Below are 18,642 nucleotides of genomic sequence, written 5' to 3' on the forward strand. Positions count from 1 at the left end.
GGTGAATGATCTTTCTGATATGTTGTTGGATTTGATTGGCTGGTATTTTGTTGAGAATTTTTACATCTATATTCACTAGGGAAATTGGTCTGTAGTTCTCTTTGTCTGTTCTATCTTTTTCGGGTTTAGTAATTGAGGTGATGCTGGCTCATAGGAGGAGTTTGGGAGGATTTCCTCCCTTTTAATTGTTTTGAATAGCATGAAAAGAATTAGAATTAGTTCTTCTTTAAATGAATTCAACAATGAAACCATCCAGTTGTGGGCTTTTCTTTTTTGGGAGGGTCTTTATTACTGATTCTATTTCCGTATTGATTATTAGTCTGCTTAGATTTTCTGTGTCTTCTTCGCTCAATTTAGGTAGATTATATGTGTCTAGGAATCTATCCATTTCTTCTAGGTTTCCTAATTTGTTGGCTTACATCTCTTTGTAGTAATTTCTTATGATTCTTTTTATTTCTGTGGTGTCTGCTGTTAAATTTCCTTTTTTGTCTCTAATTTTATTTATTTAGGTCTTCTCCCTCTTGTTTTTGTTAGTTGAGCCAATGATGTGTCAATTTTATTTTTTCAAAAAAGCAGCTCTTTGTTTTGCTTATCTTGTGTATTGTATTTTTGTTTCAAATTTCTTTAATTCTTCACCCTTCAATGCAGCCACAGTGTTTTCACAGTCTCTCAACACACAAGGCTCCCACAGTCATGAGCATCCAGCCTCCTATCAATTTTCCCAGCCAGATTAAGGTGTCTCCTCACAGCTGGTTCCTGAGCACATGGATATGAACCAGTGCAGCTGTTACATATGTCTATATGTCCAAAATGGCACCTGCCCTTTCTTGTCTAGTTACAGGACACTGGTGCCAGGTGTTCAGAGAGAGAGAAATGTGTCCCCATTTTTTCCCTCTAGTTTCCCAGGTACATTGTCCCCCACAGGGCTCCAAGCTAGATTCATAGTAGGCTCATCTTGCAGACTTATTGCCAGTGGCTTTGGCTGCTACAGTCTGGTCTTGCCTCACTCCAATGCTTATCTTCCCCTAGACTAGAACAATAAGCTCCCTCCCTATTCTGCCATCTTTCAATTATATTTTTCATTAGACTTTTTTATCTTCATGTAGTTGTACATTCAAATGTAGCTGTGTGAAATAATATAGACATATGGCCAGCGCCGCGGCTCACTAGGCTAATCCTCCGCCTAGCGGCACCAGCACACCGGGTTCTAGTCCCGGTCGGGGCACTGGATTCTGTCCCGGTTGCCCCTCTTCCAGGCCAGCTCTCTGCTGTGGCCAGGGAGTGCAGTGGAGGATGGCCCAAGTGCTTGGGCCCTGCACCCCATGGGAGACCAGGAGAAGTACCTGGCTCCTGCCATCAGATCAGGGTGGTGCGCCGGCCGCAGCGCACCGGCTGTGGTGGCCATTGGAGGGTGTACCAACGGCAAAGGAAGACCTTTCTCTCTGTCTCTGTCTCTCACTGTCCACTCTGCCTGTCAAAAAAAAAAAAAGAAAGAAAGAAAGAAAAAAATAATATAGACATGTCAGTTGAATCATTTTTATCTAGTTCACTCCAATGACACATTTTATAAAATTACAGTGCAGTATCACAACCAGAATATCAGCATCCATTCAGTCAAGATACAGAACAATTCCATTAACACCATGATGGTTTCTGTTATCCTTTTCTAATTATATCATCTTTCTTCCTTCCGTTTATGCCACCCCTATAGACCTTAGATTATTGATTTGAGATGTTCTGTCTTTTTTAAAGAAAGATTTATTTTATTTATTTGAAAGACAGAGTTAAAGAGAGAGGTAGAGACAGAGAGAGAGGTCTTCCATCCGTTGTTTCACTCCACAGATGGCCGCAATGGCCAGAGTTGCACTGATCGGAAGCCAGGAGCCAGGAGATTCTTCCAGGTCTCCCACGTGGGTGCAGGGGCCCAAGGACTTGGGCCATCTACTACTGCTTTCTCAGGCCATAGCAGAGAGCTGGATCGGAAGAGGAGCAGCCTGGACTAGAACTGGCGCCCATGTGGGATGCTGGCACTTCAGGCCAGGGCGTTAACCTGCTGCGCCACACGCTACCACCTCCCTCTTTTCTTTTCTTTTTTTTTTTTTTTATTTTTATTTTTTGACAGGCAGAGTAGACAGAGAGAGAGAGAAAGGTCTTCCTTTTGCCATTGGTTCACCCTCCAATGGCCGCCGCAGCCGGCGCGCTGTAGCCGGCGCATTGTGCTGATCCGAAGCCAGGAGCCAGGTGCTTCTCCTGGTCTCCCATGTGGGTGCAGGGCCCAAGCACTTGGGCCATCCTCCACTGCACTCCCGGGCCATAGCAGAGAGCTGACCTGAAAGAGGGGCAGCCAGGACAGAATCTGGACTAGAACCCGGTGTGCCGGCGCCGCAGGCAGAGGATTAGCCTATTGAGCCATGGCGCCGGCCACCTCCCTCTTTTCTAAAATGACCTCTTTGTATTATTTTAGCTATTTCTCAAAAAAGTTTTTAATTTATTTGTTTTTATTTGAAAACTAGAGTTACAGAGAAAGATAAAGAGAGCACTCCCCAAATGGCCATAAAAGCCACGGTTGGGCCAGGCTGACCTTCACAGATTTTTATAGTAATTTGCATTGTATTCAGTTCATTTCATTTCGTCAAGTCTTCCTTTTTGACTCATGGATTACCTCATAGAAATGCGGGGGAAGGTAATTTTTTTAATGTTTATTTATTTATTTGAAAGGCAGAATAATGAAGAGAGTTGTCTTCCATTCTCTGGTTCAGTCCCTAAATGCTTGTATCCAGAACAGAACAAGGCTGAAACCAGTAGCCAGGAAATCTATCTGTATCTCTAATGTGGGCAGCAGAGACTCATGTACTTGAGTCATCATCTGCTGCTTCTCAGGCATATTAGCAAGAAACTAGATTGGAAGCAGAGGCAGAGGCATGATTCAATCCCAGGCACTCCTAAGGGATACAGGTATCTTAGTGGTAGCCTGACCCACTGTGCCACAACGCTTTCCACAGAAATCTGTTACTTGCAAGTTTTTTTGTTTTTTGTTTTTTTGTTTTTGTTTTTGTTTTTTTTTTTTTTTTTGACAGGCAGAGTGGACAGTGAGAGAGAGAGAGACAGAGAGAAAGGTCTTCCTTTGCCGTTGGTTCACCCTCCAATGGCCGCCGCGGCCAGCGCGATGCGGCCGGCGCACCGCGCTGATCCGATGGCAGGAGCCAGGAGCCAGGTGCTTTTCCTGGTCTCCCATGGGGTGCAGGGCCCAAGCACTTGGGCCATCCTCCACTGCACTCCCTGGCCACAGCAGAGGGCTGGCCTGGAAGAGGGGCAACCGGGACAGAATCCGGCGCCCCGACCGGGACTAGAACCCGGTGTGCCGGCGCCGCTAGGCGGAGGATTAGCCTAGTGAGCCGCGGCGCCGGCCATGTTACTTGCAAGTTTTTGGAAATGTTTGTGCTATCTTTCTGGTATTGATTTTGTTTTGATTCTGCAATCAGAGAACACACTCTGTATGATTTCAATTTTATGTGTTGTGATTTGTTCTATGGCCCATAATGTTTTATATGGGTACATGAAAAGAATGTATTTTGTTGCATGGGTGGTTCTATAATGTAAGGTGGATTATATTAATTGATGATAGTGTTGTGCTCTTCTGTCTCCATGCAGATGATCTAAGTTGTTCTGTCAAATGTTGATAGAGAGATACTGATATCTCCAACTTTGGTTATATATTTATTCTTTCAGGTTTATAATTTTTGCTTCATTTATTTGGAAGCTATGTCATTTAGTTGCATATACATTTAATATTGCTATTTCTTCTTGGAGGTTTGATCTTTTTATCATCATGTAGTGCCCTTCTCTGCATCTGTAACATTCTTTGGTTTCAGAACAATGTCACCAGATAATAATGTAGCCCTCCTCCCCATTATCTTTTGATCAGTGATTACATGAGATATTTTCCCCATCCTTTTGCTTTTGTCCTGTCTATATCTCTATATTTATAATGAGATTATTGTAAAACCATATGGATGGATCATGTTCTGGAATCTACTTTGCCAATCTCATTTTTAATTGTTTTATTTAGACCATCATTAGAACTTAAGTCTACCTATTTTCTTTTTGTTTTCTCTTTCTTGTTCTCTTTTCATTTCTGTTTTCCTTTTCCTGGCTCCATGTAGGTTACTTGAGTATTTTTTAGAATTTTACTTTTGTTTATTTATAATGCTTTTGTGTATGTATCTTTTTAACTTTTATTTAATAAATTTAAATTTTCAAAGTACAACTTCTGAATTATAGCGGCTTTCCCCCCAATAACCTCCTGCCCACCTGCAACCATCCCATCTCCCACTCCCTCTCCTATCCCATTCACATCAAGATTCATTTTCAGTTATCTTTTTGTATATGTATCTTTTTATAGCTATTTTGTTGTTTGTTCTAGGCATTACATTATATGTACTTAAGTTATCAAAGTCTGCTGCGCTATTTTAACAGTTTATGTGAAGTGTATAAACCATACCTCTCTTAATATTTCCACTTTAAAAAATTTTTTTTTGTTTGAAAGACATTCAAAGTGACTGAGAAGGAGTGTGTGTTGTCAGGGAGCGGGAGAGAGAGACCTTCCATCTGCTGGTTCATTTACCAAATAACCACCACCGCAAAGGCTGGGCCAGGTTGAAGAAAAGATCCAGGATCTCCATCTGGGCCTCCCACATAGGTGGCCGGGGCCCAGACACTTGGGCCGTCTTCTGCTACCTTCCCTGGTGCTTTAGCAAGGAGCTGAATCTAAAGCAGAGCAATTGTACTCAAACCAGCAATTAGGATACCAGCATCACAAGCAATGGCTTAATCTGTTGTGCCACAACGGTGGCCCTGTTCATATTCCCTTACCCTTCCTATTTACAATATGATTATATTTAATATTTTCTTTGCATGCACTTTTTTAAAGATTTATTTATTTATTTATTTATTTGAAAGTCAGAGTTACACAGAGAGAGAAGGAGAGGCAGAGAAAGAGGGGCCTTCTCTCCGCTGGTTCACTCCCCAGTTGGCCTCAATGGCTGGAGCTGTTCCAAGCCGAATGCAGGAGCTTCCACTGGGTCTCCCATGCAGCTTCAGGGCCCCAAGCACTCAGACCATCCTCTACTGCTTTCCCAGGCCATAGCAGAGAGCTGAATTGGAAGTGGAGCAGCTAGGACACGAACCAGTACCCATATGGGATGCTGGCACTGCAGGTGGCAGCTTTACCCACTGTGCCACAGCACCGGCCCTGCTTCTCTGAATACATTTAGAACTACATCAGATAGTGTTAGTTTATGTGCCAACCCCGAACTAAGAAAGCCTAGTGTATATATCTGTATCTTTCTGTTTTTATTTCTTCCTTCCCATAGATTTTGATACTCTCTTCCTTTTGTTTTTGCTGTCTACTTTACCTTTACTGAACTATTTCTATTATTTTATCTTCAAGTTCATTCATTATTTTTTTTCTTCTGCATTCTGCTGTTGAATCTATCCATTGAGTTTTTTAATAGTATTAGTTTGGGGTTTTGGAAAGAAGGAAACAGTCTTCTTTTTTTTTTTTTTTTTTTTTTTTTTTTTGGCCAGGCAGAGTTAGACAGTAAAAGAGACAGAGAGAGTTATAGACAGTGAGAGAGAGACAGAGAGAAAGGTCTTTCTTTTCCGTTGGTTCACTCCCCTAATGGCCCTACTGCCGGCGCTTCACTGATGCGAAGCCAGGAGCCAGGTGCTTCTCTGGGTCTCCCATGCAAGTGCAGAGACCCAAGCACTTGGGCCATCCTCCACTGCCCTCCCAGGCCACATCAGAGAGCTGGACTGGAAGAGGAGCAACTGTGATAGAACCAGCGCCCCAACCAGGACTAGAACCTGGGATGCCAGCGCCACAAGCGGAGGATTAGCCAAGTGAGCTGGAAACATTCATTTTTAAGAAATATCTTGGGGCCAGCGCTGTAGCGCAGTGGGTTAAAGCCCTGGCTTGAAGCGCCGGCATCCTATATGGGCGCCGGTTCTACTCCCAGCTGCTCCATTTCCTACCCAGATCTCTGCTATGGCCTAGAATAGCAGTGGAAGATGGCCCAAGTCTTTGGGCCCCTGCACCCAGGTGGGAAACCCAGCAGAAGCTCCTGGCTTCGGGTCGGTGTAGCTCTGGACACTGTGGCCAATTGAGGAGTGAACCATAATATGGAAGACCCCTCTCTCTGCCTCTCCTCTCTCTGTAACTCTTTCAAAAAATAAATAAATCTTTTTTAAAAAAAGAAATATCTTATTTCTTTCTGAAACTTTCTAGTTTTTCATTTGTCTCAAATTCATAACGTCTTATTGAATAGCTGCTTTAATGCTGCTTTAGAACCTACGTCAGGGGCCAGCACTGTGGAGTAGCAGGTAAAGCTGCCACCTGTAGTGCCGGCATCCCATATAGGCACCAGTTGGAGTCCCAGCTGCTTCACTTGCGATCCAGCTCTCTGCTATATCCTAGGAAGGCAGTAGAGGATGGCCCAAGTCTTTGGGCCCCTGCACCCACGTGGGAGACCCAGAGGAAGCTCCTGGCTCCTGGCTTTGGATCAGCACAGCTCCAGCTGTTGCGGCCAGCTGAGGAGTGAACCAGCAGATGGAAGACTTTTCTCTCTCTCTGCCTCTCCTTCTCTCTCTGTATTTAACTCTGACTTTCAAATAAATAAATCTTTAAAAGAAGAAGAATCTTTGTCAGATAATTCTAACATTTCCGTCATTTCAGCATTGATATCTATTAATTTTCTTTTTTCACTCAGTTGAATTTTTTTTCCTGGTTCTAATATAACAAGGGATCTTAGATAGGAACGTGGACATTTAGAGCATGATGTTGTGAGACTTTGTATCTTATCTGAAACATTTTTAAGTGGCTTCATCTGACATTGGTGTAAGGTCAGAGGATGAGGGTTGTTACTGTCTGATAGTGGTAGAAGTTCAGATTTCCCACTTGACACCTATGCTGTTCCTGCTGTAACGAGGTATGAGTTGCAGCTCCCTGCGAGGCTTCTGCTGATACCAATCTGGCTGAAAAGCCAGAGATGCTGTACTGCTACTCCTCATATGGATTCCACTGAGAGATAAGAGAGTAGAGGGCATCTTCAGTACTGCTGGACATTGGTGAAAGCCCTAACTCTTAGCTAGTCTTCCTCTGGTACCACCTCAGAGGGTAGAGAGGAACACTTAGTTATTACTGTGAAGTTGGGTGATGTGCAGGCCACAGGTGGTCTCCATGTCACAGTGAACAGGGTACTCATTGCAAGCCTGCAGGGTTGAACTCCTAGCTTGCTGCCTCACCTTCTGTCACTGCATTCTGACTTGGCTATTGCAGTTCCTCCTTATAGCCTGTTAGGACTGGAAGCCCAGGCTGGCGCCGCGGCTCAATAGGCTAATCCTCCGCCTGCGGTGCCAGCACACCAGGTTCTAGTCCCAGTTGGGGCGCCAGATTCTGTCCCGGTTGCCCCTCTTCCAGGCCAGCTCTCTGCTGTGGCCAGGGAGTGCAGTGGAGGATGGCCCAAGTGCTTGGGCCCTGCACCCCATGGGAGACCAGGAAAAGCACCTGGCTCCTGGCTTCGGATCAGTGCAATGCACCGGCCGCAGCGCGCTGGCCGCAGCGGCCATTGGAGGGTGAACCAACAGCAAAGGAAGAACCTTCTCTCTGTCTCTCTCTGTCCACTCTGCCTGTCAAAAACAAAAAACAAAACAAAACAAAACAAAAAAAAAAAAAAAAAACCCTTTGAAAAAGGGGAAAAAAAGAGTGGAAGCCCAGTCTCCCCATTCAGCCTTTGTTGCCTACATGGAGATGCATGGTGTTTACCTAGAGTAGAACAGTTTCTGTCTACAGGTTTTGCCTTGCTAAGCTGCCTCTCCCCTAGTTCTCTGGTTGGAGAGAGCAAGCTGTTGTTGACTGTTTTCATCTGCACCTGCTGCTGTTTCCAGGTTGTCAGTTTCTTAAGCTCCAATGTGGGGTATCTGAGGCAAAACAAAATCTCAGCAATTTGCTGCTGTTTGTTCCTCAGGTCCTAAGGTCCCTAGGTCCTATCCAATGTGACTTCTATTCTTCACCTTTCAATGTCTTCTTGAATTTATTTTATGTAGAGTATCAGACCTTTTAGTTATACTTAGAGAGGAATAGGGAAAAATAGGTCTACCCCAGTCTTCTGGAATCAGAAGTCCTATTTTTCTCTTGGTATTACCATCAGTACCTCCTGTTTTGTTATTGCTGTAGTTTGTTTTTCCTCTGTTTCTTGGTTTGTTTGTTTAAGAGATAGTGAGAGACAGAGAGAGAGAACTACTACCTACTGGCTCACTCGTCACATGCCCACAATGGCCAGGTCTGGACTAGGGCTGAGAGTAAGGAACTTGATCTGAATTTCCCACATAGGTGGTAGAAAGCCAACTACCTGATCCATCACTAATGCCTCCTACGGTCTACATTAGTAGGAAACTGGAATCAGGAGCTGAGGATTGAACCCAGGTACTCCTTTGTGAGATGCTGGCAAGAATAGGAGGGGAATCCAACATTGCAAATAAAATGGTGGCATCCTAATTGGCATCTCAACTGCAAAGCCAAATGCCTGACAAGCATCTCCTGTTTAAACACATTAAGATTAAAGTGTTTTCTCATTTCAGGAGACTGAGAGGAATCCAAAAACATTCTCTACTATATTCACAGACTGTTTGTATTTAAATATTAGACTTTGCAGCAACTCTGATCAGTTTGAAGGGAAGCTAGAAGTCCTTTGGCATTTAATGTCATGTTCTTTGAAAGACTAGAGTTGTCAAATTATCTGAAGGTTTATTTGTAGATAATATTTATTTCATTGTTTGGGCACTAGTTTGATTCTTGTTAGTCTTGTTCATTGTCTATGTTTCCCCTCAAGGGGTCCTGATGTCCTTGTCTACTAGTCTAGGAGGGACTGAAGGAGCCAAGCCTAGGGACTTAGCTGACAGCCTTCTAGCCTTGCTAGCACTGGACGTTTACTGGAAAAGTAAAGTTGGATTCATTCACAGTCACAATTGAGCACTAAGGACAGCTATCCATCATTAGATGTGGCTGTCCCTCAGCAGGCTGGCCTGAACTTGCCGTCCATTGATAGATGTGGCTGTTGGCCAGCGCTGCAGCTCACTAGGCTAATCCTCCGCCTTGCGGCGCCGACATACCGGGTTCTAGTCCTGGTCGGGGCGCCGGATTCTGTCCCGGTTGCCTCTCTTCCAGGCCCGCTCTCTGCTGTGGCCCGGGAGGGCAGTGGAGGATGGCCCAAGTACTTGGGCCCTGCACCACATGGGAGACCAGGAGAAGCACCTGGCTCCTGCCTTCAGATCAGCGTGGTGTGCCAGCCGCAGTGCGCCGGCCGCAGCGGCCATTAGAGGGTGAACCAATGGCAAAGGAAGTCCTTTCTCTCTGTCTCTCTCTCTCACTGTCTACTCTGCTTGTCCAAAAAAAAAAAAAAAAAAAGATGTGGCTGTCATTCAGTGGGCTGGCATGGTCTTAACTTTCTGAGGTAGCTACATCATTGAAATTTACGTTTCTGATTTAGCAAGAATAGGAGGGGAATCCAACATTGCAAATAAAATGCTGAATTTCTTCTCTTTCAGGCAAAAACTTACTATCCCAAATGGGAGATGCCCTATTATTCTGAATACTTATTTTTGTCAGAAAGTTGTTGCCAAAGAAAATTCAGAAACAACTCATGAAGTGTACTGTACAGACACACCCCTTCCAAGAAGAAACATCACTTTGGTCCAGATGTATAGAATTAGAGATCTATCAAATAATTCATCTGAAATCCAGGTAACCTCTTACTGACTTAGGGATATGTACTTATAATAATATTGATGACTAAATTTGTGAGCGTTTTGGAGTAGGTGGAGATGTTCTTCTTTTGTCTCCCTCCAAATACACAGCAAATACTTCTGCTGTGGCAACTTATTATTCTTGTTAGGCTTGAAGATATTACAGTGCATTTTAGCATTTAGTTGTGATCTTTTATAATATTTTATCTTCCTAATTATGTATTTTAATATTCTAATTTTTAAAAATATGTAAAAGTTTTTATTTTCTCTGTTCTCATCTTGTAATTGTCTAAGAATTCAGTATTAAGCCCTCTTTTTTATCATATTTTTACTTTCTATAATATTTATATCCTTTGGGATAGAAAGAGCTATGTAAGCTTGAAATTATACCCTAGAGGTTGCCTTTTGGAATTTTATTGGCCCTGAACCATACTCATCTGACAAGATGAATTTGGGGAACCACTAAAATTCACTTGCAGTGGCCATGATGTGTGCCTTGGGACACTCTCAGCTCTGATAGTCTGTGTGGCCAGGGTGCTGATCTTAATGTCATTGGGTTACAGGAACCATCACTGAATAAAATGCTGAGATGACAAATTGACAGAGGGAAAGTAAGAAAGGAAAAGAAGGCAAACTTTCATTCTGCTTTGTCCTATATAATCAAGCAAAAAAAAGAAATCTTTCCCATCAAAAAAAGTATCTAGGCAGGATTATTTGAAAAAGAGTGTTCTCCAAACAATTTATTTTTAACATAAAATATGTCTCAAAGAGCATTGTTGCTTTAATATATGGTTGTAAACAATTATGTGGGCCGGCACCGCGGCTCACTAGGCTAATCCTCCGCCTTGCGGCGCCGGCACACTGGGTTCTAGTCCCGGTCTGGGCGCCGGATTCTGTCCCGGTTGCCCCTCTTCCAGGCCAGCTCTCTGCTGTGGCCCAGGAAGGCAGTGGAGGATAGCCCAAGTCCTTGGGCCCTGCACCCCATGGGAGACCAGGAGAAGCACCTGGCTCCTGGCTTCGGATCAGCGCGGTGCACCGGCCGCAGCGCACCAGCCGTGGAGGCCATTGGAGGATGAACCAACGGCAAAGGAAGACCTTTCTCTCTGTCTCTCTCTCTCTCTCTGTCCACTCTGCCTGTCAAAAAAATAAATAAATAAATAAACAATTATGTGTTAACCTGATGAGATATTTTTGTCTCATGACAATGGCTGTGAAGCTGCAGTATAGCATAGTGTACATCATGGCCTTTGAAGCCAGAGGCCCTGGTTCAAATTCTGCCTCAGTCAACGTTCTGCTGTGAGACTGTGGGCAAGATCTGTAGGCTCCTGTGTCTCGATCTTCAGATTTGCAAAGTGGGAGAAGGATACATGTCACCTACTTCCTTGACTGGTTATGAAGGTAAATTTGCTCAATAAGTAAAGAACAAAGCCTGGAATATAGGAAGCTCTCCAGAAATGTTACTGTCTTATGAGAGTGAATATTACTGTGAAGGATTATTGGGAGAACACATGAGGATATCAAGTGTTTAGCCTAGTAGAGTGTACATACAAGCACCTAATAGCAACATCCATTTTTTAAGTAACCTAGTCACTCTTTTGATTTTTAGTTTGTACTGTTGGAATTCTTACCTCAGAAAAGAAAAGCTTATTAAATTACCTTGTGATATCTTAATAAAAGAATTATCTGTGCGTTTCCAAACTATGTGCAAGCTGGTCTGGTATTCCACTAATGAGAAATACTGCATTGTTTATGTTCTGTTGCTCACCTTCCCTCCTCAGCAATGGTAGTTACCTAGGGGATGCAGAGGCCTACACTGCAAACTGTTCAGTTTGTCTTCATCATTCCTTCAGTGTAACACTAATATGTTGCAAGATTGCCCAAGAATGTCATTATTGGGTGTGCATCATGCTGTAAATCAAACTGAAACTGTTCTCTCTGCATGTTTTGACCAGGTTATGTGTAGTGGGGTGACTCCCATGGGCACAGGCTGGACCCATGAGCATGAAGAAGCAAAACAGCACCTTGCAGCTGGCGCTCCCCCAAGAGATTCTCTCCTGGACATGGTGGAAAGCCAGGGAGCCTCCATGTGGTCAGGAGTGGTTGTCCGAGTGGTGGTACAGAGAGTTTATACTCTTCATGGCAGAGATAGCACCTGGGGCCAGCAGGGGAGCAGCTCAGGACTCATAGATCTGCCTGGAGCTCGGTGAGTAACAAGATACAGCTGTGCATGGGTAGTCACCTATGTTGAATGCTGGGGAAAGTAGAGGCCTCTGCACAAGAGAAGTTTGTTAACTTCATTTACAATATAAATGGGTTAGTTTTGTCTGTCTGTTTCTCACATCAAAATTTAGGATCCATAGTATGACAAAAGATTTTTACATACTTATATAAAAAGACCTACTAAAATTAAATTTGTTGCATTTACTTTTACTTTTAATGGATCATGTGATTGAATGTGTGATACAAATATTAAAAATATTTTATTGTTCTGGAAAAACCAAGACATGGTTAGCTATACCTTAAAACACCTTATAATATCAAGTGGTATATGTCTTAAAACTCTGAAGAAATAACTTGTTTTTAAATCTGGGTGCTTTTAGCATGCTGCTTCAGACAGTGTGCATCAGTGATGCCTGATGTGCATTCTGCAGTAATGTAGATGTTGTACATCTACACCATCCAATGTAGTAACCACTGGCCACATGTAGTTGTTGAGCCCTTGAAGTATGACTAGTGCCACTAAGGAACTATATATTAAATTGTATCTAATTTTAATTACCTATGTTTTAAGTAACTACCTATGACTAGTGTTACTGTGGCTGATGGTATAGCTAGATGGCTACACAAGCAAGGACCAAACCCATAACTCAAAATGCTTTGCTCATATAAACCATAGAGGTGATACCTTCTTTTCTACGGAGATTTAGGCCATCTAGTTTTGTGGTTTTTTAAACTGCAATAGACACATCATTGACTGAGGAGCTGATATATTTTGTCAGAGCCTTGGCATAACTCTTTGAAGTTATCTACCTGATGATATGTTCCCATTAAAGCAGTAAGACAAATTTGTAGCAGAATAGAAATTGAAAGTACAGGTGCCACTTGATCAAATCAATCACTTTTTCTTTCTACTTTAATAAGAAAACACATATTGAAGAAACAATAGTTAATAGTCATCTTGATGTCTTCTGATGCCATTCAAAAGAAATAACAGGAAACTTTATGTTAATTATGAATCATCTTCAAATAAATAACACATTGTTTGAAACTAGTGTGAATTTTAAAAAATACCCTTGAGATCAAGAGCCAGAGAATATTTCTTTTGGAATTACAGAAAGAAAAAAAATACCTTTCTTTGGCTTGTAATGAATGAAATCAGTTTTAAAATGTTTAACATGGCTTGCAGTTATAGACTATATTGTACCGTTGAGTTAAATCTTTGGTAGATTTAAATGGAATTAGCTGAGACAGTTTTAGACATAGATGTTTATTTTCCTTGTGTTTTTCATGGAATGATCTAGTGTTAACCCTTGGAAATGGGAAGACTAGTAAACTTGGCATTGAGGATCTTGGTAAATCTACCCCAGCGTAGTACACAGACTATACATTCCCAGGACAGGGTCATAGTCAGGACTGAGTCATTGTGAGCAGAAAATATTATGAAACTGACACTGCACTGACTTCATTATGAGTAATCACAGTGCACATCTTGAAAGCTGTCCCCCAGGTCCTTCAGTGGAACTTGTTTTACCTGTTGAACAAAGAGAAGAAAATTGGAAGCTAAAGTGTGGTGAACTGCTGTCAATGATCACCACTGGGCGTGATTTGGATTTGTGCCTTTGAATATAAACTGTGACATATCACATGAGAATATGCTTGTGGTAGATTAAAAGAAGAGCAGGAACAAATATAAGAAAACAATAATCAATTATTCAGATACAGTGACTATATAATATTCAGATATAATGTGTAATATATTCCTGTTGTTATTAATTACATTAATGGCTAATGTAATTTTGGATTGATGTGAAATACCTTTATAATTTATGGAATATAATGTAATATTTCAATATATATATATATAGCAAAAATCAATCATGGGAAAAATTACTCCTTCAATTTCCCTTTTTACAGACCATAGATTTCCTACTGTTCTATGGTATACCAGAACCTGTTGCCTCTCACTTCAATATGTTTTAGTACCCATTATCCAATGTACCCCTATCTCTCTATCTCTAGCAATTACTATCTTAGATTCTCTAATTCCAACCATTTTATTGCAGATGTCTGGGTTTATTCTTTTATGACTAATATTCCTTGCTATATGTTTATCACATTTTCTTCATTCATCCATTGATGGATATCTGGGTTGATCCATATCTTAGAAATTGTGAATAAGGCTGCAGTAAATGTGAGAGTCTCTTTCATATGCTCATTTCTTTTCCTTTGGATGTTTTACCACAAGTGGAATAGCTTGGTCATTTGGTAGATTTATTTGTAGTTTTTTGAGAAACCTCCATACTGTTCTCCGGCATGGCTGTACTAATCTGCATTCACAACAACAGTGTATTAGGGTTTCTTTTCCTTCACATCCTCACCAGTATTTGTTATTTTTCATCTTTTTAATAATAGCCATTCTAATTAGAGTGAATAATACTTCATTTGTTGTTTTTATTTACATTTCCCTGATGACTAGTGAGACTGAGTATGTTTTCATGTGTTTGTTGGCCACTGGTATGTCTTCTGAAAAATATCTATTTGGATCCTTTATACATTTCTTAACTGAATTATTTGTTTTGTTGAATTTTTTTAGTTTTTTATATATACCTGATTTTAATCCTTTATCAGAAGCATCATTTGTAAATATTTTCTCCCATTCTTTTGGGTATCTCTTCACTATTGTGATTGCCTCTTCACTATACAGGAACTTTCTAATCAGATAAAAATTCCATTTATCTACTTTTGCTTATGTTGCCTATGTTTTCGGTTCTTATGCAAAAAGACATTGTTTATGTTTTCTTCTAGTAGTTTCAGAGTTTCAGGTGTTACATTTTTTATCCATTTTTAGTTTATTTTTACACTTGTGCATGTGGAAATCTGATTTCCCAATTCCATTTAGATGGTTCTTTCTCCAGAGAGTACCTTCGCCACCTTTGTCAGATAAGTTGGCATTGGCTATAGATGTGTGTTTATTTTGGGAGTTTCTATTCCTGTTCCATTGGTCTTTGTGTCTATTTTTATGCCAGTACCACATACACTGGTTTGGTTACAGCAGCTCTATGTCAGGAAATCTGGTATTGTGATGCCACCAGCTTTGTTCTTATTGTTAAAGATTGCTTTGGCTATTTGGAATCTCTTGTATTTCCATAAGAATCTTAAGATTTTTTTCTAATTCTGTAAGCAATGTCATTAATATTTTGATGATGATTGCATTGACTGCTAATTGCTTTTGATAGTATGGACATTTTAATAATATTATTTATTATGAGAGGTCTTTCCATTTTTTCCCGTTTTATTCAATTTTTTGGTGGTTGTTTTGTAATTTTCACTGTAGAGATATCATATGGGCTCCCTTTGGCCATGTAGCATACATAGGAAGTATGAAAAAGCAAGTCAGTAAGACTCCACAAAGAACACAGTAACGCTTTGATATCAGATTGTGAAGAAGGGGAAATTGATGAAATTCCTGATGAATTTAAAAGAATAATTATAAGGATTCTAAAAGATGTAAGAGAATACAGACAGTTAAACAAAGCTAGGAAATCAGTGCATGATAATAAATGAGAATTGGCCTTGAAAACCTGTTCAATGAAATAATAGTTGAAAACTTCCCCAATCTGGAGAAAGATACGAATATCCAAGGACTGGAAGCCCACTGAACCCTAAATAGACATGAACAGAAAATAACTTCTCCACGACACATCACAATCAAACTTTCAAAAGTACAGCACAAAGAAAGAATTCTAAAATTTGGGAAAGAAAAGTGCCAGGGACTTTTGGGCAATTCCCATTAAATTAACAGATTTTTTATCCAAAACTTACAGGCCAGGAGGTAATGGAAAGGTATATTCTACATTCTGGAAAGGGAAGAAAATGCTAACCCAGAGTACTTCTCCAAGCGAAGCAATCTTTCATAAATAAAAAATAAGGACTAAAGGAACTCTTTTTTTTTTTTTTTTTTTTTTTTTTTTTTTTTTTTTTTTTTTTTTTTTTTTTTTTTTTTGACAGGCAGAGTGGACAGAGAGAAAGGTCTTCCTTTGCCGTTGGTTCACCCTCCAATGGCCGACGAGGCCGGGGTGCAGGGCCCAAGTACTTGGGCCATCCTCCACTGCACTCTCTGGCTACAGCAGAGAGCTGGCCTGGAAGAGGGGCAACCGGGACAGAATCCAGCGCTCCGACCGGGACTAGAACCCGGTGTGCCGGCGCTGCAAGGCGGAGGATTAGCCTAGTGAGCCACAGCGCCGGCTAAATAAGGACTAAAGGAAATGACTTTATCACTTAAGAAGTGATGCTTAAGAATATACTACATATACAAAGAAAGAAGGATAACTTCCATTACAAAAATGTGTGAAAGTATAAAACCCATTAGAAAAAGAACAAAGGATATTCAAAACAAACCAAAGAAATTTTAAAGAGAAAATGACAGGACTAAGTCATTATTTATCAATAATCTGGAATGTAAATGAATTAAATTCTCAAAAGATACGGACTGCCTAAATTTGCATTTGATGAGACCTAGTTTTGTGACTTAGTATATGGTCTAGCCCAGAGAATATGCTATATACTGAGAAAAAGAATGTGTATTCTGCAGCAGTGGAATAGAATATTCCATCATTGTGTTAAGTCTGTTTGGTCTATTGTATAGTTTAACTCTTGATGTTTTTTGTTGATATTTCTGTTTAGATATGAACATTAGTGAATAATAGGATGTTGAAGTTCTTTAGCATTATTGTATTGGAGCTTATGTTTCTCTTTATATCTAATAACATTTGTTTTATAAAATGAAGGGCTTTCTTAGGTCCATACACGTATACTATGGTCATATCATCTTGTTTAAGTGATCTCCTGATTGTAACATAGTGACCTTTATTGTCTCTTATTATAGTTTTTGTCTTAGAGTCTGTTTTGTCTGATATAAGTATGCCTATTCCTGTTTTCTTTTGGTTTCTGCTTCCATGAAATATCTTTTTCACACCCTTTTACTTTCAGCTATGTATGTCTTTACTAATGAAGTGAGATTCTTGCAGGTGGTATATTGCTGGGTCTTGTTTTTGTATCCATCTACCTGTTGCTTGGATTTTTCTTTGTGGAGGAGGAGGTGAATCTTGTCCCCTCTTGTGTGGTACATTTCTTGTAGCACATATGAGATTATAATAGCCCTGAGACTAGGGAATCATATTCCCATTTTGCAGATGAGGAAACACAAGCCTCAGATTTTCTCTTGCTGACATTTTTATAAGTGGACAAAAGGAAAAACATAATGGAATATAGAATACTAAAAGGGCACAGTTGCAGAAACTATTGGAGGCAAGATAAAAGGAAGGACATTGAGTTAGAACCAAGCTGTGTTTGGATTAAGGATGACCCAGGAATCAGGTTTCCCTGCGCATCAATCGGACAAGTGCCTCACCCCAAGGAGATTTGGCTGGACTTTGTAGGATAATGAACCTGTGAAGATAGAACGATACCATTTGACCTCGGGTTTGGACAGGACTGCTGAAATGTCTTTTGGGTAAAAGAATGATCATTAATATTTTCTTGATTCATTTGCTGTGATAATAAACAGGGTCTTCAGTTTACAAATCAGGTTAATATAGAAGTAGAATTATAGAGTTGGCATTGTGGCTCATCAGGTTAAGCAGCTGTTTGCAATGCCAGCATCTCATACCAGGAATGCACTTAGGTTTGCAGCAGAAGATGGCCAGTGTTGGAGATCAGAATAGAATCTCTTGGCTTCAGTCTGGTCCAAACATGGCTGATGGGACTATCTGAACAGCAGATGGAATGTCCATCACTTGCTCTCACTGTCACTCTCACTCTACCTTTCAAAAAAATAAATGAAAGAATGAATGAAGTAGAATTGTACTTTACCAACTACTAGTTCTTTGCCTATGTGTGTGCATATATATATATATAGAGAGAGAGAGAGAGAGAGAGAGAAAATGAAAAGTTTATTAAAGTATCTGCCTTAGAGACACATTTAGCAATATACTTTCTTCATTACATTCATCTATCTTTCTACCCATGTATCTGTTTATGTGAGAAACATACAGACAGAGCTCACATCTGCCAATTCATTTCCTAAATGCCCACAACAACCAGAGCTGTGCCAGGTCAAATCTGGGAGCACAAAACTCAATCTAGGCCTTCTATATGGTGACAGTAACCGTTACTTGAGCCATTTCCACTGCCTTCTAGGTCTGCACTGGACAAAAGCCAGAAGCAGAAGCTGAACACAGGCACTCTGATGTGGTACCTGGGCCTCTTAACTGCTAGGCTAAATGCCTGCTCGCTATCAATGTGCTTTCTGATGTAGGCTTTTTATACATACACATGCGACACATATCGAAGATAAAACATTGTTAGAAGATGTAGACAAATAGCCTAGACAATTCCATTCTTTACTACTTGTTATTTCTGTAGTCAGCTTTCTGTTCACAGATAACTTTGGTGGGATACATTGTGGGACACATTTGGGTGTATCTTTGACAGACTCATCAAAAGACATAGGAGAACTGCATAAGCAGTTACCTCTTTCAACTAAAGGCAGTTTAAGTCTGGTCTCCTTGGGACAAAGGACTAGAAGACCAAAAAAGTAGAGAGTAAACAAATAAAACAGCT

The 18,642-nt window shown here is 40.8% G+C and overlaps 1 protein-coding gene across 9 annotated transcripts in view; it reads left to right on the top strand.

Annotated features, from left to right (window-relative positions):
- The window catches only part of SPIDR (scaffold protein involved in DNA repair), a 454,456-nt gene that overhangs the window by 297,038 nt on the left and 138,776 nt on the right, over positions 1-18,642 (top strand). For 7 of the 9 annotated variants that reach the window (XM_008255503.5, XM_089335201.1, XM_089335200.1 and 4 more), the window contains 2 exons: positions 9,604-9,799; positions 11,754-12,004. In XM_008255503.5, coding sequence (XP_008253725.1) covers positions 9,604-9,799; positions 11,754-12,004 — 447 coding nt within the window. The remainder of the gene's footprint in view (positions 1-9,603; positions 9,800-11,753; positions 12,005-18,642) is intronic. The other 2 variants (XM_089335202.1, XM_070076571.1) reach the window with 1 other exon arrangement.

The sequence above is a fragment of the Oryctolagus cuniculus genome, chromosome 6, assembly GCF_051225735.1.
Source record: "Oryctolagus cuniculus isolate XC-2025 breed Fujian yellow rabbit chromosome 6, ASM5122573v1, whole genome shotgun sequence".
Lineage (NCBI taxonomy): Eukaryota > Metazoa > Chordata > Mammalia > Lagomorpha > Leporidae > Oryctolagus > Oryctolagus cuniculus.